Source organism: Bombyx mandarina, chromosome 04, assembly GCF_030267445.1.
Source record: "Bombyx mandarina strain Sakado chromosome 04, ASM3026744v2".
Lineage (NCBI taxonomy): Eukaryota > Metazoa > Arthropoda > Insecta > Lepidoptera > Bombycidae > Bombyx > Bombyx mandarina.
The window spans coordinates 15,684,430-15,710,154 of NC_143211.1; the positions used below are offsets into that span (position 1 = coordinate 15,684,430).

General features: G+C 35.2%; 1 protein-coding gene across 27 annotated transcripts in view; it reads left to right on the forward strand.

Moving 5' to 3' along the window:
* The first annotated feature begins 461 nt into the window (after window positions 1–461).
* Patronin (calmodulin-regulated spectrin-associated protein patronin) overlaps window positions 462–25,725 on the forward strand; it is a 75,834-nt gene continuing 50,570 nt past the window's right edge. For 11 of the 27 annotated variants that reach the window (XM_089727161.1, XM_089727163.1, XM_089727173.1 and 8 more), the window contains exons 1-2: window positions 3,067–3,319; window positions 24,670–24,765. In XM_089727161.1, the coding sequence (XP_089583287.1) occupies window positions 3,203–3,319; window positions 24,670–24,765 (213 nt within the window). In that variant the 5' untranslated portion in view covers window positions 3,067–3,202. Of the gene's footprint in view, window positions 841–3,065; window positions 3,320–24,669; window positions 24,766–25,725 lie in introns of those variants that run through there. The other 16 variants (XM_089727170.1, XM_028180293.2, XM_028180289.2 and 13 more) reach the window with 5 other exon arrangements.

Consider the following 25,725-nt stretch of genomic DNA (forward strand, 5'->3'; position numbering starts at 1 on the left):
ATACATGACTTAGGACTTAGGTCTTAGTCACCAGGTCATAAAATCCTTTAAAAAAATATCATATTTTTCTATTGGACAGGCAAAGGAATAGCCAACTTTGAATTATTTCTATTAGTTTTTTTCTAAAAGCGGATTTTGTCCAATTTTCTCATAAAGTATAGACATTGCCGTAAGTCGTCTTTTTTTATAAACATATAGATAGTGAAGATACCTTCTATGCGTATCCCATTACTTCATCCTATATATTGTTACATTTATGTTCCACATTATGAAAAGGATAATGACGACAAACATAGTAAATTTATCTTAAAAATTAGAAAACCTACAATATTTACGGCAGTCATCACAGACAGACAAGTTCAAGTTTTTAAGATTTATAACTGTCATCGTTGGCAAACGAAAGAAAATCGGAACGTCGCGTGGGGTAGCGACTCAAATATATTAAGTGTATAATCTATGGTAGCGACCGTCAGTCAGCCTCGATGACGGAATGTGTGAAAATTATAAGATGGTGATCAACTGTATTTTGTATTTTGGCTATTGCAATTAAAAGTAGTGCTTTAATTTTATTAAAAAATGTGTTAAAGAGTGATCTCACACCATCCGAAATTTAAAATAAGTATAGTGAACTCAAGAGTGAATAGCTTGTAGGTGCAATCGTTGACATTGTTTCGTTAAAAATCTTTGAGTCCATCGAGATTGATATGTTTATACTGGTCCTGTGCGCTTCTTTGACACCTTGCATATGGCTTAAGAGATCCTGATGTTGCTGAAGTTATGGAGAAACTGGATATAACGAATGCCAACATGGAGGCTACAGACTTTGTAGACACAAAACAGGTGAGAACTGTTTGGCCAACTGCCGGTCTTTCAATAATTTCATCCCCGACTCGTTTACGTTGCCTTGATGGTTGTGACAGTTTTGTCACAATATGTATAAAACCTTCACAAAATCCAACATTTACACTATTTCAAAAAGTTTTCGAGTTTGTAATTTTGAAAGAAAAAAAAAACAAATATAGGAAATCTAATAGTTGTGCGTTTAAGTATCACCTTTTAATATAAAAAAAAAAAAAAAAAAACTAAAGCTATGCAAGGTAAGAAGTGGGCGAAATAGTCTCAACCCACACTGAATAAATTATTGGTATAATGCTGTCATGAACTTTATTAGTCATGTCCAATACTACACTAAAATGATTGTCACATGTAATCCACTTGTGTAATATTGAAAAAAATAATCTAATTTCTATAAAACAGTCAAACAATATCTGTATCAATAATCACACTGTATAATATCATACTCATTATTAAAGCACAATATGTATGCAAAAAGATTCCAACCAGATCATAATGAAATAGGCGAAATATCTGATACCATTCATCTGAAAATCAAGTAAAGTATAAAGATGTTAGTAAAAGGACTAGGATAATTAGTAAAATTGCTTATTCAAAAGAAACTATTAACATAACTATTAACTTAGTCTGCTCACAGTTGCATTGGCTGCGGGATTAAAGCAAACAAAAGAGTTTTATCTACTTGTTTAATGCCTTATAAACTTAAGAAAATTGTTTAATAAAAACCAAAATTAAATCACAACGATACTGAAAACATTCTTAACTGTTCTAAATTTGGCTATCAAAGTGATAACACACATTCTTATGTAAATGTTTGATAATAGAGTCACAAGAAATTCATTTGTTTTCTGTGAGATTAAGAGTGACTTCAATTCGACAGAGCTTTGCATTCATCACTTTTCTGGTGTGAACTTCTTTGATGAAATAATTAAAACTATTTTTAGTTTAATCTCAGGACTTTTTAATGGTCATTATTTTATTTCCATTGTTTTTTAATGATGCCATTAGTAATTTATCTTGTCAATACAAATAAAATTTTCACATTTACAATACACTTCATCTTACAAAGTTAAGGGTTTTTGCTGCGTTTACAAGCACGTGGTACAACTGATGATGAGAGGTTACCATTGATAAAGCTCAGAAAGACCTTATTAAAAACTTGTTATCTTTAAAGTTTATTAAAATTTTATTAAAATATATATTTTTCAAAATGGTATAAAAAATTATTGCATAGATGGCTGGACGAACTCACATCCCATCTGGTGTAAAGTGTTTCCTGAAGCCCATAAAGATCAACAACGTAAATGTTGCCTTCTATCTTAAGACATGAGGTCTAAGTTATAGGCTTACTGTAAAACATCTGCATCCCCTTCAAACTGAAATGCATTTTCGCTATCATACTATCAGTTCTATTATTTAAATATAATTTTTTTTTGGTTATTTTCTCTAAGTTTTATTTTTGTTATAAAATGTTATTTCTTCAACATGGAAGCAATTCGTGAACATTAAATGCTCACATATGTAAATACCACCATTCATTCCATCTATTCCTGCTGCAAAATACCAATGAGTATATTATTAAACATTATAATGGAAACCCTCCCACTTTTTTGTGCTTGTTGCGGCTTTCATATTGTGACCTCCAATAACTTCAATAACCACTTAATATCTGGAATTTCCATCTAGCAAAAAAAAACATACCTACTTCTTATTTTGAGATAGGTGTTCTGCTTTTTACAGAGGGACTTTACATTACATTCATTATCTTTAATATTGGTATATTAGTATATTTAATTTTGAGGCCATAAATTTTAAATGAATAGGTTGAATATGTTAAAATTTACAAGTGAGAACATGGTGCTTAAGCAACCCTAGGTTGTTTTTGATCACTAGCTTAAGATAGATAATTTGTAAGCCATCTGAATTAATTATAGGTATTTATGAGTAATTAAGTAAGTAATTTATAGGCAAGGTACTAAAGTATTTATAAAATCACCTATAATAATGGTCATTCTATGTAATATGAATCATGCTCATTAAGAATGTAATATCTTTCCTCTTGAAAATTTTTCGTTCATCCACGTTCAACTTCCTGAAAGCTCAGAGGGAAGTCACGACGGAAGTACAAAAAAACTAATAGTTCTTATCTTTAGTTTGGCATGTAACCGCTCCTAAAGCATCTTGGTAGGGGGCGCGGACGCAGATCCATCTCTGAGTTCGACGCGCAGTTGGAACGGAGTCGGGCGCACTGCACGCCGTGCGCCTCAGCGGCCAATAAAAACATTCTCGCGCGAGTGATGTCACCTCGAGTACTAGTGTTGTAGTGTCCTGTGATTGTGCGTCTAATATGGTAGCAATGGTAGCGTCTGGATACGGCACGCTACGCCGTTTTCTAAGCGCCCCCGAGGGCCAGCACGGCGCCAATGAAGCAGGCGTCGCGTCCAGCGCCTCCGTAGCCGTCTCGGTAAGTTAACGAGAACAGCTATCTCGACGAATTACTAGCGATAACCTTTGGAATGTGCATGATAATGATGCAGTTTATCGTAAGGTGTGACACACGTGCGTCGATGATTTAATAATTGCCTCGACATATTCATTATATATCGATATTCTGCGGTGTAATATAATGTTGATCGTGAAGTACAAAATATAAGATTGATTCTTAAACACGCATTGTGTTTTGAAATTTATCAAAAAAACGTGACTGAACTAAGTTCCTAATACAAAAGCTAGAAAGTTGCACTACACAAGTTCATTAGAATGTCTACGTGCGTATTATATTTTGCGAAAAACGAAAAAGCACTGTTTTGCATACGCATGCGTGAGTGGTTGGCGAAATATGTAATTTAACCGGACCGTTGTTCGTAGCAGTCAGTTTCCCATATCGAATATTAAGTTGTCAAATCGTTCTCTATTTATTCGAAATACAAAAAAAAGTTGAACGGCTAAAAAAAGATTCCGGACAAATCCATCAGTCTGGCTGTAACCGTCCAGTGAGAGTTCATCGAACTTACTTTCCTTTTTAATATTCCGATGTGTTACATTATCGAATCAAAATTCCGGCCTTGGCCTATCGCGGAGCATTAGATTATTGTTTTTGCCGATGATGTCACTTAGTCGGGAATATGCGGGATGATCGTTCAAGGCTAAGCCAACAGACCGTGGCTGTATCTCGAGAACTACGGCTCGTTGGTCACCGTCCGCGAAAGGAGTGCATCACTCTCTGTACTGGTTGTGCTTACCGACCCAGATAACTTCGCTTACTCGCTTTTTACCTTGCCAAATTAATAAGACTTCCGTAGATTCTTGATGTGGATAATTGAAACGGCACGGTCCAATTCTTCACTCTGCAACAACAAGGGAAATCATGTATCTAATAAATTTAAAAACATAAGTAAAAATGTTTTAATACAACTATTTGAATGGACAATTATAAGCCATCAACAAGAGAACTTTTGTAACCGGATTTTTTTTTTTACTAATAATCACGATTTGGTAGTCAAAGATCAAATTCTCGCAACATGTAATAACCCTTTCTAAATATATGTGGGGAAAATCACGAAAGTATTATTGTAATTGTGGTCTCGTAATATGCTCTAAGTTCTATACTGGAATTGTTTACGTTTTGAAATTTACTTATTTGATGAATGAAAGTGTGATGTAATAAAATAATACTTTATTGGTTGCGCACTAAACCTATGTGGATAATGTAACTGTACATTACTTGCTTGCAACATAGGAATGTGTGTTTGTAAAAGGTAAAGAAGCCATAGAACTCAGAACCGATCGATAAAAGTGAACTAGGATTTATGCAATCTGCACGCATAGTGTATGTTTGGGTAATCAAACGTAATTAAATATAATAACAACTGAATTGTAACAAAAATATTGATTAAAGTAAGAACGGCTTGATCCTAAAATAGGGGTTTTTCCAAAAATATGACAAGTCGTCACAACACAGTGAAGGTCCCATGAGCTCCGTCATCCGACGTCCTGTATATTATTAAATACCAATGATAATTTTTGTAATAATAGAAGAGAAATACACCTATAATAAAGTTACGAAATTCGAATAAAGTGCCTGATTTCAGTTAAAAAATAGCAATATTATAAAGGTAACTCTCCTATTATAACACGGTAGATATGTTCCTACAAAGTCCCGTAATGTGCGAAACCGTGTTATATGAGACTAGAAGTCAGTACAAAAATGTGAGTAATTTTCTGAATGAAACATTTCAAGTATGCCTATATTTTTTTACCTATTTTGAAATAAAAAACAAGCAGTATAATTTCGCTTATTGCCATATATTGTGTGTTCATAATAGATAATGTAATTTTTCTAAATAATTTTAAACAAAAATCTCGTTATCGTGTTGTAGAAGTACCGTGTTATAAGACGGTTTTGGGTAATTTCTTTTTTTTTCGAGTTAAAGTGGAACCGTGTTGTAAAACACCGTGTTTTTTTCCCCTACCTATTCTGATAGCCTTGAGAGGCTATTTCAGCTTCGCCCTAACGTGTAGGTGAGCTCACGGGGCTCAAGCCGGAGTGGTGCTAACACTGGCCCTAGCAAGAGTAGTGCTTCGCAGAATCTACCACCGGTTTGGAAACGCGACCCACTGAGAAGATCTGCCGAGAAACTCAGTGGGCTGACACCATGTTATAGGAGAGTTACTTGTATTGTCTTTTAGAATTAAAAAAAATTATATAACTCGGTTGCCAACTATAGTTTCAAGTTTTCTAATATTAAATTTTTAACTTATCTTACCAAAAATGTTAGCAAAAGTAAACCTGGTCAATATACCGAATACCAATACCAATACACCAAAATAAATGTATGATCTTATTTTCATGACTAATATTCTTTTTTAATATCGTCATCGTAGTAAATAAGGTATTTTGAGTGGTTGATGTAGTTACAGGACGATAAAGGGAAATAAAAAGGTCAAAATGTCGTCAAGTATGATAATTCGCGAATGAGCGAATGATATAGGAACTAGTATTAAGTACCTAAATATGAATTTCGATAACTTGTAAATTTGCAAATCGATTAGAATTTGTTCAAAAGCTGACATAATTAAGTGGCCCACCAAGTTGTGCCATTGCATACTATGCCACCTATGTTGACGATGTGTGCTTCCGCCCACAGTCCACTTATAAGGAGAGGAGACCTTGTTAGGACTGCTATACGAAGGCACAACCAACTAGATTTTGCAATAATACAGTATCACCTTGTCCATAAGTCACTCTTATTAAATTCACCGCCTCTCCAACTGTCTTGATTGTTTGATGCGAATTTGATGTGTTGATCCTTGGCTGCCGTTTAAATAGAACAATGAACAGTTTTGTAAGAAGCGTCTAGTTCACTAATAAATGTTCATTCTACGTGTCGAGCGCAACCATAGTCAGTTAGTCGGTCACCATAACGAAAGTTGCGCAATGTTGGCGTTCCAAAAATAAAACAGATTACTCACTGCCTACTTTAAATGTAAAAACTTTCAAAATTGATCAAAGCTAATTGAAATGATACAATAAATCATAAGTAGTCCGCGTTCGAAGGCGCCGTCCATCAAAGATTAGAGAAACTTCTCGAATCTAGTACACAGATAGTGCGAAGATTTGTTCCCAGATTAATGTCTACTATGTTGTTTCTTTGTAATTACATGCATCGACATCGAACAATGACAAATGAATAATACCGCGTTTTCTAAAGTGCGTTCATTGATGTTTTCTTCGCATCTTAGAATATTTAACAGTCTAGTTCTTAAAGTGAAGCTTTTTAATTCTTAATAACATCACTGATTTGCATTATCGGCCGAGACTGGAGTTGTAGAAACGACAGATATCTAGAAAAGTTGATTGGCACTGATGATTTAATGATAGATATTGAATAAAAATAAATAGTACCCGGTTAGTTTTACAACACGAAACTGGTTAAAAGGCTTTATCGCCAAGAATAACATAATATAAATATTTGTCAATAAATAACTGGTTGTAATCTTTTAACCTTCACAACTCTTTCGTCATATGGGTGCGAACTTAGCTGATATGATCAATTCTCGACGTTAGAGCTATGAGTTGGACCCGACTTTCAACATTGAACATTTAAAATTGTAATTTGTTCCACTGTACTTTTCACGTATATATTTCCGATACGCATGCGACCATTTTACAATAATACTTCTTTAAATAGAAAAATATTTAATAAACCTGTCACTAATGTCGAGACTGTATTTTTAGCATCAGTAGAATTATGGCCAACCTTACCATATTACCAGTATAAGACACGACTACACAAGGAATATCCTCCACCATTCGGGTGTTTGTAGTCCGTAGATCGATAGGCCGGTTGTCGTCGTCCTTTCCATTTAAGGATTTTTCAAATGAATGTTCGCACGATTCGGCTGTTTCCAGATTACTTCCATTTTCCCCATTAGAAAACCGCTACACAAGGAAAGTCTTGCTGTAGATAAATATTGTTGACCGAAAATTGTTGTAGATCCATTCGGGCGGAACCAGGGCACTGAAACGGCGATAATTTAAGACAAATATTTTCCTGTATGGAAACTAGCGACATCTTGTAGCGGATGTCCCTAAACCTATACGTTGTTCAAGTTAAGGCATTTAATTATGGTATAACTAAACACGGAAAACAACGAAATAATAATTCATACAAATCTTTATTTGTTAGAAAAATTGATTAAATTATATCAACTTATGGTTTCTGAAAATTTACAAAGTCCTTCATTAAAAATAAAATATATGTTACTGCTATGTACAGGGGCAGTGAGAAACTAATCGAAGCGAAGCCATCTAGTGGCCGACGCCCCTAAAAATGTTTGTTGAGTGCTTGAGTTGCTTATCTATAACTAATTTATGTGTTATTATCTATGGGCGGAACTCTACCACCAGCGCGGGTAGTACAGAATAATCTGAATTCTTTAACGTCAAGATCCGCTAACAGATTTGCTTCAAGTTTTAACTACGTACTAGTGGTCCCCCGGTAGTCAAAATTCGACTATAATTAATTTAAATTATAAGTTTATACACTATTATGATTCTATTGTCGAAGACTATTATACTTTTAGAATCACAGATTTCAAGACTACACTATAGATAAATATTAATAAAGATAAACAATACATATTTAACCTATTCTCAATTTGACCACAGACATTAAGCAATAGAAAAAGTTTGGCAATAAACAAATAGTATGCATGCGTGTGTGTGTCAAATACATGGTAGTGTATGATAAGTTTTTTTATTGATTTAATGTACATATTTTTTATGCATAATTTAAAAACATATTAACATTCTGCACTCCTTCTCTATATTCTCTATAAGGGTGGGGAATTCATACTCCTCCGTCCCCGCAATTTTCGTAAAAAGGGGTAGAAAGTTTTTGCTTCACGTATTAATATATAGATGAATATAATGAATAATTATGTATTTTGAATAGGAGCGTGTGTTTTCTTAGCAGCGGAAATAGACAGGCAGGTGTTGGTACCTCACACTTTACATCGGACCTCAATACTTTAATGTGCATGTTTTATTTATTTGTTTTTATTGTTTACATAGGTGGACGAGCTCACAGCCCACCTGGTGTTAAGTGATTACTGGAGCCCACAGACATCTACAACGTAAATAGGTCACCCACCTTGAGATATAAATTCTGTCTCAAGTATAGTTACAACGGCTGCCCCACCCTTCAAACAGAAACGCACTACTGCTTCACGGCAGAAATAGGCGGGGCGGTGGTGGTACCTACCCGTGCGGACTTACAAGAGGTCCTACCACCAGTAAGAATACAGAATGTAATACAGCATCAGTGAAAGTTAAAAACGGAATGCTTCGTACGGCTACTTTCGTGCGGTCGAGCTTTTAGGTTACCAACTCGCAACGTTGAAATTGGCTGTTCAAATCATATTATATCCGCTTAATGCATCTTGTTGATTTACAAGTGTTACGCGTTCGATTTGTTTCTCTTTGATGTTGTAATCGTTAATTAAATATTAGTTTTCGATACAATGCAGTGATTATTATGATCAAAGAACTTTTACTACCATACTTGGCCATCGCCATTCTTGGATGAAAGGAGATTGCATGCAGCAGAGATGCGAATGTTGCGATGGATTTGTGGAGTAACGAGAATGGATAGAATACGGAATGAATATGTTAGAGGAAGTCTGAAAGTGGCACCTGTGACAGAGAAGCTGAGAAGTGCGCGTTTGGGATGGTATGGACATGTGATGAGACGAACTGAAAATGAGGTTGGTAAGAGAATGTTAACTATGAATGTGGAAGGATGTAGAGAAAGATGTAGACCTAAGAATAAATGGATGGATTGCGTGAAAGACGATATGGGTAAGAGGGGAGTGAGCGAAGGAATGGTATATGATAGAAGAGTATGGAAGGAGAAAACGTGTTGCGCCGACCCGAGATAACTGGGAGAATGGCAGGATAATGATGATGACTTGGCATCGCAAGTCGCGAATGTGAAATAATCAAGGAATCGTTTATACAAAACCGATGACGCCTTTATCGTTCACAATACTGAGTGTTTAGTAAATAAACCTCGAGGATTATGTTTTTCGACGCCATGAATGAAGAATTGTCGTTTTGTACGGCACAAAAAATTACAATAACAACTGTGAATTATTAGACTTGTTGATTGAGTTTATTTAAGTAATATCGGGTGGTAAAAGGCTATTTGGTTTAAGCGACATTTCTAATAATACGCGACATAAAAATTTATTCTTGTAATTGAAGATGCGTTTTGTCTTTGCATCAACAGTTTGATGTTTTTTTAATTGAACTACAGTTAAGTTGACACCATTCAAATAACGGAAGAAGTTTTTTTGTCATTTAATTTCAATTCACTGACGATATGAGAGAGAGAGAAGAGTGAGTGTTGAGACGACGGCTGATAGAAGAGAATGGAATAGAAGAATTCGCTGTGCCGATCCCATCTAGTGGGATAAGGTGGAGATAAAGTAGAAGAATAGTTCACGCTACAGTTTGTGCTGTGATGATGTCAACGTGATTCTCTTCATGTAGCTCAACAAAACGAGGGTCTGTAGTGCGATTAAAATAAATTAATACAGAGTCAGAATTGGTAATACCAAATAGCAAAAAAAAGGCTGTGCGACAGTGAACGATAAGGTGCAATATATTGAAGTAGGTCACTTCTGCCAACGTAATCACAGCTATTTCATAAAAATAAGTACCTACCTACCACGATAAACGAACAAACTCTTTCATATGTTGTTTGATTGTAAACGTTATTTTTGAATAGCACATCTCATATCCATATTCGATCGGTTGTAACGAAAATTGACCAACATTGTGAGCGACTCTCGCATAACAGTTGTGAAAAGTGAAATTGTTTGCCAGAAATGTATGTTTTTTTTTTTTTTTTTTTCTTAATCATCCGTCTGAGCAAACATTGACTCTCGATTCGGGGTCGCCGTGACTGTCAATTGTTTGAGCTCTTGAATTTTGAAGATAGTTTTTTTTGTTTGTTTGATATGCCTATTTTTCGAAACTTTCACTGTTCGCTTTTATTGTTTCTATGTTTATTATTTATGACTGCATTCATGTTTTTTATTTATTTCAATAGGTCACGTTTTATCAAGAGATTTAAATTTTCTGACGATCTGAGGAATTATTCTTGTTCGAAAGATTGAACCCAATAACCCGTATTCGAACTTCTTTCTATGACCACAAATGATACATTTTGAGAAGGTTTACATAAAATTTACATTCATAACGTAAAATAATACAATACGCGTAATACTATGTGTAGTATCATACTATCATATTTTACGCACTCCGATTTGTTGTGAGGCTTTGAGGCCTAGGTCATTAACTAACAATTGCTTATTTCTAACAGGTCGCCCATTTATAATGATGATTTATAACGTAAAAAAATCCCTGCCAGGTGCTTATTTGAAAAAATAAAATAAAAAAAACTGAAAACAAATGCTAATTAAGTGATACACGAGCTCGTACAATATATAAAACACATTTTTTGTTCTAGAGTTAAAATAAAATGTGCATAAGATACGTAAATTAAATAAAACAAAAAATTTATTATACACTATCTTCTTAGTGAATGCGAGAGTAAAGTTCAATGAACTCTTGAAGAAAGTGAAACACTGACATTCCCGAAACGCGAACATATCTTCTGTTTTTTGCTTATGAGATTGCAATTTTAAGTACTTTAAGAATATTGATTGCGGTGATATGCGTACTGGGAGAGCAGAAGATTCAATAAGCGTTTTTGATTCGAGCTTTCACATGACCTCGGGAAAGGGCAGTCGTGTTTGGTTTGAACATAGAATCAGCGTCCATATAATATACCATTTGATAGGAAATTCACGTAATTGAAATTTGAATATGCGCTACCGAAAATCGCAGCATAATTTTAAATTCACAAGACACTTCTTTGTAGATCCGAGGAGCTCATTGTGGTTTTTTTTTTTTTTTTTTATTGCTTAGGTGGGTGGTCGAGCTCACAGCCCACCGGATGTTAAGTGGTTACTGGAGCCCATGGACATCTACAACGTAAATGCGCCACCCACCTTGAGATATAAGTTCTAAGATCTCAGTATAGTTACAACGGCTGCCCCACCCTTCATACCGAAACGCATTACTGCTTCACGGCAGAAATAGGCAGGGCGGTGGTACCTACCCGCGCGGACTCACAAGAGGTCCTACCACCAGTGGTTGGCACTTTCATATTATAACAAAATATATCGAATATTCTGATTCAATTGGCCTTCACTGGTAGCCTAAGGAACTATTCCAGATACCCTATGGCTGGTAGATAAGCTCATGGGCTCAACCTGAGAGAGTTTACTAACACTGACCTTAGCAAGAGCAGTCCTTCGCAGACTCTACCATCACATCGGAATCGCGACCCATTAAGATCCGACGAGAAATTCAGTGGATTTTGTGTAACTAACCTATAGTTAGTTTGGCGAAATCGTAGGCCGGTCTTCGGACAGTCGAGGCGGTGCTCCCGGGTCTCACGGACTGGAGGACGTCTCACCTTCTGGTTGACGCAAGTGCTTACTGGCTGTGGATATTTCAGCCGGTACTTTCACCGCGTTGTAGTGTTGACCGCGAGAACACCCCTGCTCTGATCGGCTTCTGACCTCGGCCGGAGAACTGATGTCGGGTGAGAGAGTGCAAGTGGAGTCATTTGGTGCGGTAGGACCTTAAAAATACCCTTGGGCCTGAGGTCTACTCTCAACACCTGCAGATCATCTAGTCCCTCATATTCGTGTGCCCCTAGGCGCGGATACCTAGTAGGGGGTTCGGCCCCCTGCCCGAAAAAAAAAGATTAGTTTGCTCGTCGAAATCTTCGTCGTAATCGACGACGACGGTGATCGGTGCTTGAAGAACTTAAAAGCACAGGGAGTGGATCTGGGGGATCCGATAAGACATATTATAGGCGACGGCAGCTTTGTGTTGCGCCTGGCTCGAAGTGGTCAATTGGCCTTCAGTTCATCTCGACTCATGATCGATACAGTGCAAACTAACTAGTCATAAATTATTCCTTTGAACTTTCTGGTCCCCTACATTAAAGACGAACAAACCAACAGACGTACTTTTTTTTATATAATATTAAAATACACTAATAATTCAACCGTTTAGCCTTGAATTGTATTTTAATTTCACAAAAACACGTTTAAAGGAATTATTTACGCCTATTTAACTATATTTATGTATTGTACAGCATTTGACATTCATTTTGTTGACTTATCATTGAGTTAAGTTAGTGTGTTTGGTTTGCTTATCCGATGACCGATAGCATAATATATTAAGGTGTGTATAAGGCGTTTAAATGATATTGAATTTTTTCTGCCTCTTATTACTATTAAAAAAATCATACAATACAGCAGACGAATACTTATCCGTGTTATTAACAATGTCATTACATAGTCAAAAGTTTTTCAAAAAAGCAACGCTCACCCTGGAAAGAATACATAATATCTATGTATTATTGTATGTACACCTAACGTAAGTCGATGAAGGACTTATAAAGAAGGAAAATATCGTCTAGTACATAATTAAACCCGACAAATACATAAATTATACAGGTATATTGTAAGCTCTCTATACTACATACTATTCCTTTTACGCTAATAAAAAACAATATGTATTAAATCCGTCAGCGTATGTCATTTACCTTTGATTTGTTGACGTTAATGTTTCCTGTTCACAAACTTTCAGAAGATTTCACCTAATAACTTATTGCCGTATACTTTTAGAGTATGTATACAATGACGTAATCGACTATGTAATGTCCGTCAAATAAACGAATGTGGCTCCGTCGATATCGATCGTTCGTTGGCTGCCTAATGCCCGTAATAGCGGTTACGAAATGTTTAAACACATTGATGTTCGGTCGCTCCCTTAAAAACTGTCTCATCTCATTTTCGCCAATCACAGCTTCAGCTTAACAACTGGCGTAATATATAGAAACGAAATAAACGTATTTAAATTCAGCTTCCGTCAGTGATAGATGAACGAGCCTAGGGTCCTTGTAATGTTAAGTGAATACAGTTTGAAGTCGTCGTGGCCTAAAGGATAAGACGTCCGGTGCATTCGTATCTAGCGATGCAACGGTGTTCGAATCCCGCAGGCGGGTAGGTACCAATTTTTCTAATGAAATATGTACTTAACAAATGTTCACGATTGACATCCACGGTAAAGGAATAACATCGTGTAGTAAAAATCAAATCCGCAAAATAAAAATTTGCGTAATTACTGGTGGTAGGACCTCTTGAGAGTCCGCACGGGTAGGTACCACCACTCTGCCTATTTGTGCCGTGAAACAGTAATGCGTTGTGTTGGTCCTACTATCGTTAAGGTCAAATACTTACTTGTCTTTTATAACAGTTGTGCCACCATTAAAACTGGAATGAATGAAGAACTTCGCAGTACAAACAGTAATACCTACCCGAGCAGGCTTACAATTACCCCGTACGTTAATCTATAAATTTTCTGGGTTTAATTCTTAATAAACGATTAATAATATCTCCTTCATTATGGAAACCGTTTGTGAATAACCGTTGGAAAAGCAATTGCTTTGTACCTACATCTTAATACACCGGCGTTTCGAACATGGCTTAGGCTGTTTTTGTCGTGCGATATTGGTGAGCTGTTAGATCTCACGTAATCCAACCGAATGCAAAAAACACCCAAGAATAAGAATGAGAACGTACTGGAAGCGATAAGTTATCTTTTGTGACTATTTCGCACTCCTTATCTCGAACGAAGCCGGTCGGTTGCCGGTCGTCGTGTTTCCCTCTGTCATTACAAATGTATTGTGTTACATTAATGACCACAAACGCGATTTCCTGTCGCTTCCTACGTTAGTTAATGTCAACGGGCCTTGACAATGCCTCGATCGTACCCGCGTAGGTTTTTGAGGCCATAACAATTTTCATAGATAATCGTAGCGTGCCGCTCATCACACGAATTCCAACCAAACAAAGTCATCTGCGTTATCGAATTGTATCCATGGCCGCCGTGATTATAACCTTGATTAAAGACTTTTCAAATACATTCTTTTTTTTTTAAATCAAAGTCATAATTGGCAGTACCTTAATTCATTCAGATTTGATAGAAACAGGCAATTTAACTAGTGTTGGTTGGAGATAAACAAAGGTTAACTCGAAGCGGTGTGGGTTTAAGTTATTTATAGAACTTTATCATTACGGAATGATATTCGGTCTGGTGTATTATTATTTTGCGTTTATAACGTCATTTGTGTACATATTACTACATTAAGCCCTCACTCGCAAGTGACAGTACATACAAGTCCAAAGAGTTAAATATAATAGTTTCTAAGGCTAACAAACATTACCATGATGGCCAATACGCCTTAAGTCAAAGAGTAAAGAAATATTGTCGCAATGTTGAAAAATATAAAAATATAATTTATAATTTCAACAATAATTCGAAGAATCCAAAATGTTTTTTTTGTCAATATCGTTAGACTTTAGTGGAATTTGTCTTAGTAATCATTGATAGGGTAGATGTTTAATCTCGTAATGAGCCAGTGGAAGGCCAGTCATTTCTCGTTTCCTGTACCGCAAGCTAATTATATGTTCCATTAGTTCCACCAGCCGCGAAAGCTTACCATTGCGATCCGCTTCGATATTGATGATTACTTTTGGTTCAACGAGCATATAAATATGAAATAAAACATTTTCTGTAGAGTTTAAACATAAATGAAATTCTTATAAGTTCAAAAACATTCATAACATTAAACGGACTTATAATCATGCGAGTCACGTATAAATTGTATGTAGCATCCTCCAACAGGTAAGTCCTTTTCAAACAGATCATGCGTACTGCTATTCCTTATACGTTATTTGTTTCCTATTCACCAAATAAGGTTTATGTCTGTCTGATTATAGTATACCTTACTAGATTATTTTTTATTCTCGAAGGTTCTCTCTATTGTGCGTTAATACAATATAGCACCGATGAATATGTATCGCATTGCAAATTAATTCATTTCGTTCTTTTCTTTGTACCAAATTTGGAGAATCGTGAATCATGTCTGGTCGAACTTGTTTCATACACTTTTGTGCGTTTGCCATTGTACGATTTTAACTGAAGATCGAACATTAAATACCTTTGACCTCACTTCGTTATAACTGGCATAATATAATCGTGCCATTTCAATGTCAGTTTCCTCTTCCTGTGCTTTGAGGCGCTGATTAACCATTACAACGAATATGGGGATAACATCCGCTAGCACTAGGCTGAATAGTGACAGGTGATAGATAATTATGATGGTTCGATACTAGCAAAAACTTGAACATCTGCCTCAATATTTATCCACATACCCACCATGCTGCGTGTTCATCAACTATTCGTGCGGTTTAATTTTTTATAGCTTCCTAAATTAATCGAGCGCTATCTGCAATGTTATTCTGAAGCTCATTGATCAATTTATTTGTACATTTAAGTCATAAATGTCAAAATATAGATTTTATTGCTGTCTTGCTCGAAATTGAGCATATTGAAAAGGACGGTCGTTATTGTTAGCCAATGTGCAGCTAAGAATTGGCTGAAGCAAGTCTGCGGAGGTGGATGCGTAGGCGCGTGACCTCACAAGTTCGCGTAGGCTGCAGGTGCTAACGTACCTTTCCAGTTTCAGTGCTCCAAATTCTCAAGCTCTCCTTATTAACCGTTTCTTCGTGAAATCAACCCTATAAACTAAAAATTTATAACGATAAAAGGAAGCGCTAAATCCCTACAATCTTGTAAAATCACATTGCGTGTTTGAATCATATTAAAATCGGATAGTTCAGCAACTTTGTATGCTAACTCGGATAGTGAACAGGATAAATAGTACACCACACTCTTTGTTCTAATGGTCAATGCACCCTCTTAGCCAATTAATTTACGAAAAATACGAAACTTTTTAGACGTTACGGAGTCAAAGAAATGTTTTAATAGAAATACTTTGATGAAATTTCTTTATAAAATAGCTGATGAATTTATTAAAATAATATCGTTGTCTAAACCTGTTGTATTAATAAGTTGACACCGGGGAGTCATGAGAGAGAGTGAAATGCGGTGGCGACTCCACTAATTGCTCGGCAATTAACTAGTACGAATCGAGTGTAGAGAGTGGCCTACCCGCTCCACTTGTTATATGTTATAACGTGGTACATGAAAGTACCTAATAGTCGGGTCTATTGCTGACGAAATGTGGGTATTAACTTAAGACACTGGTTTTATTTTTGTGCTACTTTACAATAAGCTATGCTGAATGTCGATGCTCCAACACGGAAAAATCCTGATCAAGTTTCCGTGTACCAAAAATTAGTCATAAAATTTATGTTTCTGCATTCACAAATGTCTTCCATCATTCGATTTAAACACGCACCTGGCAAGTTGCGGTCACCGCGAATATTTCTTGTTCATCGACTCTGAAACCACAATATTCAAGCATTTTAAATAATTCTTGATAAAATCTATTTAAAGAATATACTTGGAACTTAAATAAGCCTAAAATACTTTTATTTATTTGATTTAAAATATTCCTCGTCGTAACGCCGTCCATTTTTCCGAATGTAGGTTTTTTATTGTCTCGTTGAGGCGTGCAGTAGCGTCTTGAGTCCAATTAAGTATTCTTAATTTGTTTTCTTCTTAATTAATTTTAATTGTGGTATCGTGTTCGTATGCGCTGGTTTATTTAGATGGCTTAGTATAATTTTCTACAGAGATTTCAATCATATGATTGCGTCTAAAAATGTCTTATATTACATGATGTTTTTTTTCACACGAGGAAAAATCGTGCAAGTCTGCATCTATCTATCACCCGAGTAGAGGAATGAAAACGTATTATTATGACCCCAAAGCCGGCATAGACCATCATCTACTAAAACTAATCATGCACGATTCGACAGAAGTGGTGGTACTTAAGTCTTGGTTGTACTTAACGTAAGTAATAATAACGAATTGAAGTTGTGAAAAAAAAAGGATTAAAGCACATAAATATGTCAATAAACTTAACAAATCAAAATAATTTAACACAAATCAATTCATACAGTAGAACTAATCTTCCAATGCGCTTGAAAGAGGCACAGTTCCCAAGATACTGACTGCGTTACCTAGTTGGACATCCAGACTCACTCTCTTTGCAAAGTGCCAGCCAGCCTTAGCATGACGTGTAGCTAGCTTCCTTCAAGCGTTTGGAGCTTTCTGATAAATGAATATTAATGCACATAGTAAATCCCTTGTAACTGGAACAAAATTATAAAGATCGTTTTTAACTACTAACCGAGAGTCTAATGTAAATAATTGAATGGGAATTATTATAAAATGAAGGGTATTAGTCGTTATGGCAAAATGTGGAAATTATGGATGTAGATTACATTACAAACGAATCAGTCGAGGTAATTTCATTAATGTTGATTATTATTATTCTCTAGTCGCAAATCCCACCGTATCCGATCATCTATAAGAACTAGATTTTTGTGGAAAGATTACGACAAATATTAATAATAAAGTACTTTTTTATTATCACTGGTGACTGTTGTAGCTGAATTTATTGGTGAAAGATTTTTCCGAATGGAACCGCTACAGGTTGGTACGAAGTTTGAAAATAATTTTCAAGTTTCAGAATGTTATTTATATTTAAGATGGCAAATGGCACGAACTAGCGTGTTCGATAAAATCCATTGAAAAAATTCCATATCTATATATAAAAAAAAATCCAACAACGTCCATATATTTACCGATATAATTAAATATCAAATATATTATGTATATTATTCATAATATGTGTATTAATAATGAACATTACATTAAAATCATCTACAGCTCTATAGTCGTAAACTTATTACTAGAAAATCATAATTTGGTAGGTAGCGGCTTGGCTCTGCCCCTGACATTGCTGAAGTCCATGGGCGACGGTAACCACTCACCATCAGGTGAGCCGGGCCGTACGCTCGTCGGCCTACAAGGACAATAAAAAATAAATAAAAAAAACACCATCAATAATAGAAAATCACTAAAATGTAATTCTGAAAGAAAAAAAAACGTTTTTGTTTATTGTTTTTCATTAACCTTGTATAGTAATCTGTAGCGTTTAGTTTATTACAATACAAAGTTTTTTTTTTTTAAACGACGCTCTCGGTTGTACAAGGAGTTTCCTATCTGAGTGTCTCGTTAATCTATTTTTAATTTGGCACCGGCATGCGTCTGCTCGCATTTATCTTAATGATCCTAATGCCTTAGGCGGTCTGTATTGATGGCGTTGGTGTCATCCTTGTAGACAGGGGAAAAAATGTTTGCTTAGAAAGTAAAGGCTGTCAATAGAAGGTTCTCGGCTGGTTGTGTTGATGTCCATTGGCAGCAACCGCTCCTTTGTCTAAATCTTTGATGGAAATAATGATAAAAAGTAAATAAAAAACGATAAAGGTATGTAAACATTTAAACGATCTTCAGCTTTCAAGTATTCTTAAATATACACGTAAAATGAAGACTCATGTTTGTATATTTTATTTTTATTTGATTTTGCAGAGAAAAGTCTAGACAAATTAAACTTGACGACGAAATTACCATAAATAATTTAATTATGTATGATAATTAACATAATATTGACGAATTTCGTTATACAGTAGTTAATAGCTTGTTTATATTATAATTTAAATAGTTTACGGTTCACTTAAATCAGAAGTAGTAAATGGGCACATTAACTTAGGAAAACACAATTATTACCGAACAAAATATAAAGAAAGCACAATACTCGTGTTAGGCGGATATCTCTATAGGTATAAATGTATATCGATCGCACATTTTAGAGTAGGTCCCAAATAAAAACTAGCCAAACTTAGTTTAACTTCAAGAATACACCAAAATAGGATATAAATAGAATCTAATATAATATAAAAAGAAAATAGAATAAGAGAGAGTACGTGTATATTTTTTTAGATATTAAAGTGTACGCTTATTACATCGGAGTAAAAAAGGCTATTTGCTTTAAGCGAGATTTTGCTTAATACGCGGCATTAATCTTGGTAATTAAAGGTCCGTGCTATTTTTAGTATCAGTATCAACAATTCGATGTTTTTAATTGAACTTCAATTACGTTTTCCTCATTCAAATAGCTGAAGAAGTTTTTTAATAAATAAAAAATATCATAATTTTTTCCAAATTTTAAATTTGAAAATTGTCGCTTAAACCAAATAGTCTTTCACACCTGGATATGTACAATAAATAACATTTAGTAACGATATCGTATTTATTATCATTTTTATTACTACGTATTAAAATTGCGTGAAAGACGATATGGGTAGGAGAGGAGTGAGCGAAGAAATGGTATATGATAGAGGAGTATGGAAGGAGAAAACATGTTGCGCCGACCCCAGGTGACTGGGAGAAGGGCAAAATAATGCTGTATATTATTTCCACTATGTAACGATATATAGTTTCTATTGCATCATATCTCGACATCTATTTTTCATTGTAAGATTTTCCAATCACAAAATAATCAAATGAATAACAATAAAAGCTTCAATCTCAACTTAAAAATGTATGTTTAAAGGCAATACAATGTAATATAGTAGTCTGTAAAAAACAGATTTCTTCTCATCTTCGCTATGCATGTATGTGTGTAGTATGATAATTTGATTAAAAGTGATTCAATTGCGTGTGCGTATGTATGTATGTATTATGAACACACGCGTGCGATGCGTTTTCTGTTACGGTAATCCTATACACCGCAACTGGTTTTGCTTTATCATCGTAATTGAATGCTTTCGTTTATTCGAAATTTCGGTATTGACATTACTTCTTATTTATTTTATAACTAGCTGACCCGGCAGACTTCGTAGTGCCTCAATCTATAAATAAAAGACCTAAACTTTTGTATAAAATAAACTTAAAACAAACAAAAGGAATCCGGAATTCCGAGTGTTTTCATATTTATCTTTTAAACCTTCTCTGGACTTTCACAAATAATTGAAGACCAAAATTAGCCAAATCGGTCCAGCCGTTCTCGAGTTTTAGCGAGACTAACGAACAGCAAATCATTTTTATATATATAGATTAGCTTCTCCAATATGAACGGTATTATTGTAGTAGGGTTTTCTGAAAGTTGTGGAACAACTTTTTTTTTAAATTAGTTTAGATACGCGAGCTTATCGCTAATCACCCGGCTTATACTGGTACCTGTAGATACCACAACCTAGATGCTGTAATCAATCTCCCATAAAATGCGAGTCCTTACAAATTGGGTAGCGGCATTAATAGGTAGCACCGTTCGTACGTACTGCCCATCTATGTGAGCTCACAAAACTATGCATTGCCATGAGGTTCTATAATAGAATGCATTAGATACTCCGCCAGAGAGGACGACTTACACGGGTTCCGCTTCTTGCCATTTGACAACGGAACCCTACAAGTTGGTTGATTTATACAAGATTTTTTTCTGATTTACACACGCTATAAGTTTCGCAAAATGTATGTAAAAATCTAGTTGGTAGCGATTCGACAAAAACTTTTCCGAAATTTCAACAATTGTACAGAGAATCAATTCGATAGGATAAACAATGCACGAACGTGAAAAAATAAAGATTGAAACTAAATTTTGGGAGACTAAATTATTTATAATAATTAGGTATAAGAGCATATTGTGTTCTTTCTTGCTATTGAAACTTCGAATTCATATCTCAAAAAGGTACAACATTATCTATAATCAGTTTATCAATATAAATCTCATTTTATATGTCGTTAAATAGAACTAAATTAGAATGTATTTGACTGACGTCAATTTGTGTTATGGGCAAATTAGGACAAGGCTTCGTATCAGTTCCAGCTACTGATCAATGTGTTGACAATAAGCGGACGTTGCCATAATGTATTGGACGACGGTGCTACAGACAATAATTCGACCCTGTTATGCAGAACATATCCAATCAACAATTTCATAAATTCCAGTTAGACGTTACGCGAAAATGGGCATAACGTGATTCAGATTAGTCCCTCAGAGTCTATTAAAGACAGGGCGATGCGCGAATATTATAAATATATGTCGGGGGAGATACTGAAGGAACGTTTTTTAAAAAGTGTGACGTCAGCATTGATGACGTCACGGTTATTGCTTTGTTGACGATAACTCATGTTTGGGCTTCCGAAGCAAAACTTCACCAGAACTTCACAATAACTGCGTATATTTCACGAGAAGCGTGACAACGTTCAGAGAGATCCTTACTGTACTACGGCTCGGACACGAATGATTCTGCGCTTTTTTTTTTTTTTTTTTTTTTTTTTTTTTTTTTTCCTACCTAAGCTGAGAGCCTTGAAAGGCTATGTCAGCGTAACCCTAACTTTTGTAGGTGAGCTCACGGGGCTCAAACCTGATGACGTTGCTAACACGAACCCTAGCAAGAGCCGTGCTTCGCAGAATCTACCACCGGATCGGAAACGCGACCCACTGAGAAGATCCGGCGAGAAACTCAGTGGGCTGTGTCTGGGAGTTAATTCTGCGCTAGACGCACGGCCGTATTTATAGGGCTTGGTACACGTCAGCGTGTTTACAAGTTTTGACAGGACTGTTTTTACATCAATTTCTCATCTTAACAAACACAGAGTGATTATTTGATGACCAGATTATCCGATTATCACATTGAATCATTATTATTTTTATAATAGGTAGGTAAATAGTCATATTTGCGCCGACATATATTTTACTATTAATTTGAAGTCGTATCATTCATTCTACTGCCAAACCAGTTGTGCAGTTTTTTAGTGCCCAAACGTAATTTACTTCCTAAATGTACTACTGCTGTTTACTCGAAAATAATAAAACTATGCTTGGTTCTTTTCTGCATAACACGGTCGAATTGTAATGGACATTAACAGGTTAAATGGGTGTTCTATGATTACAGTAATGATCTTTAAGTGTATTCATATTTCGTGATATATCTATTTACATAAAGGGGGCGGGTTCAATGCCTCCAAGCTTTTTAAAATTGTAGGTCCAAAGGTAGTGTTTGGATTTTTACCTAGACGTTGAGGAGACGTTGACGGGGCACGTGGGGTGTGATTTATTAACAGCTGCCCGAGCGCCTCCGTCTTAGACCAAATAGCTCAAACGCAGCTGTATCGCGAATACTTCTAGTACCGGATTGTAATTGTGACCTGCTGAGAAGATCCGGCGAGAAACTCAGCTGGCTGATGTTATGCGTTAGACTAGTTAACTATACTCTTCCACGAGTTCGACGTGTACGGTTATCACGATCCCTATATCTGCTGCTCTGTGTTAGGCTCGCTACTGTTAATAAGCAACGAACTCCTCTACCTTCAGGGTCCACAGTCCGAGCGACCATTACACCAAATGTCAAATGTGACTAGCCGTACTCGTCCGCTTCGCTGGGCATTTAAAATTAACATTATTATTTATTGTCATTATTCATAACCAAGATTATTATTAGGGAGTCCAACACTCATATAAATATTAGCCTATCCATTAAGTACATGTATTTTCTACGTGGATACCAAGTCTCAAGTCAGTCGGATGCAAGGTTCAGTAGTTATAGCGAAACATCCTTAAAAATCACTGTAGATTTATATATTACTAGCTGACCCGGCAAACGTTGTGTTGCCTTAAATAAGATTTCTAGGGAAATTCTACTGTAGAAATAAAAACTTCATTTAACCACATAATACCTCATTATAAACAAAAAAATATATCCAAAAAATTAAAATAAAAAATAAATGTTTGGGGTGGACAACCCTTTTCACTTAGGGGAATGAAAAATAGATAGTAGCCGATTCTCAGACCTACTGAACATACTATTGATACACAAATAAAACCAACAAAACATGGCTGAAAAATGTATAGTATTGTATAGCTCTCAAATATATTAAGTGTATAATCTATGATGTATAGTGAGTAAGTAAGACAGGAGACCGGCTTCGTCCCCATCCCTACTACGTGATGTTTGCTGGATCAGTGGTGACACCTGGTGGGGATAGCTGATCGATTGATAGTTGATCAGTAGTCGACCGGCGAGGGCGGGAGAACAAATTCAATTTTAAAAAAATCATAATTAAAGGAACTTGAAATTATAAACTCTGAATAAGAATTTATCGTACTACAATTATAATATTTGATTGCCATCTTGCAACCTTATTGCGGATGGAAAAATAGGGGTTGATCGTATAAGAGTGAAAATTGAGAGTAATATGATTTTTTTTATTTTAAGTCATGATAAAACTAAATAAAAAACTTGCCAAAAAAATTAAAGTTTATAATTAACAAAAAATAGGGGTTGATCATAGAGGGATGAAAAATTGAGAGTAACATCAGATTTTTTATTTTAATTCATGACAAAATAAAAAAAAAATGAAAATTTTGCCAAAAAAATTAAAGTTTATAATTAACAAATAAAAAATAGGGGCTGATCGTAGAGGGGTGACAATTTCAGAGTAATATGATTTTTTTTATTCTACGTCATGACAAAATAAAAACAAAATTCTCGCAAAAAAATTAAAGTTTTTAATTACCAAATAAAAAATAAGGGTTGATCGTAGAAGGGTGAAAATTGAGGATTGTATGTATTTTTGTATGTTGTATCATAAAAAAATAGAAATTAAAAATTTTGTCTAAAAAATAAATAAATAAATTTAGGGGTGGACTACCCCTAACATTTAGGGGGATGAAAAATAGATGTTGGCCGATTCTCATAGATACCGGATAAGCACAAAAAATTTCATCAAAATTGGTCAAGCCGTTTCGGAGGAGTATGGCAACGAAAACTGTGACACGAGAATTTTATATATTAGACTAGTGGCCCGCTCCGACTCCGCTCAGGTCTTTAATAAAAATTTCAACGACGTGGTTTTATTTTTTAAAATAAAAGAACACTTATTGCGGCATAACTATAATAGTTAGACATATGCTGTCGCAACACTTTTCGTAAATAATAATGTGTTCTACAAAGTTGTAGTACATCATTTTATTCTATCATCAATAGTTTTCGCAGAGCACGCGATGTAAAGTATATTTTAGGTAATTTTTTTACACCTTGGTTTACATTATCTGAGTTTTAGTAAGGATCCCTAATTTTTTTCGAAACATATTATAGCCTATGTCACTCGGGAATAGTGTAGCTTCCAACCAGTGAAAGAATTTTTCAAATCGGTTCAATAGTTTCGGAGCCTATTTAATACAAACAAATAAATCTTTCCTCTTTATAATATAAGTATAGATAATAGTATAAATATCCTATATTTCAGAATGATAAGTGATATTTTTCTCATTTTTGTTGCAGTCGAAACAGCGGGCTTCAATAAAATGGTTGTTATCGAAGGCCTTCAATAACAGGGTTCCGGAAAATCTACAGGAGCCGTTCTACAGAGATCACGAGGTGAGGAATACATTATTTTGTACGTATTTATATTACGAGATCCTCATTTAGTTCCTTATCGTTAACCTTATTTTCGTATAAAAAGTAATCGTGTTAATATACTGCACACCGTGAGCACTGATAAATATAATTCACTTGACCATGTGTGTGCATATGAGCGAATGAAACTGACAATTTTTAGTAGGTACTTTGTTTTGGATCACTTTGAAACTCACCTTAAGAGCTGGGCTTCAAATGAAAGTTTGAAATTATTTACAAATCATTTAAAGATTAGTGAATTTATAAATCAGCAGTAACTAAGAGATTTAGGGACGTCTTTTGAAATCGAAAAGGTCAAAGGAGATTGAAAATGTAAAATAATAACAAGCCAAAATAACGGAAAACGGCAATACTGGAACGATTTTTAAATTAATTTGATACGGATTAAGGTTTTCGTAACCGTCTCATTTGTATGTTGCGACGTAATGCCGCCTTAGATCTTGTTAGCTCTTTTTTAATTTGCCTAAGTAGGTATTAGGCTATTATTAAAAACAAGTCTAATCGTGTCGCTGATACACAGTCGTGACTACGACTTTAGACAATCATCTTAAAATAATAATTTGTAACTACGACTTTCTATGTTCCTGAACATTTAGTTCGTAAGATTGATAGTTTGTTAACAATGAATTTCTAGAAATGTTCGAATTGGTGACAGTCAACAACTCTATCCTGACTGACAGGCAAAGAGCCTGGAGATTTTAGGAAGATATACACTTTTATTCTACCTCCTCCCCCTAAAGGATGGAAAATATTTTCGATTTTTTGAGTCGTGTTCATGCCACATTTTAAATACATAATACTTTTCATAAGCAACACGTAACCATTATTTCGTTATTAATACGCTTTTGTTAGCTTCAGACGGTATGTATGTTAGTATGTAACGGAATCTTTGAACACGATTTTGACCCCTTCAAAACGTCG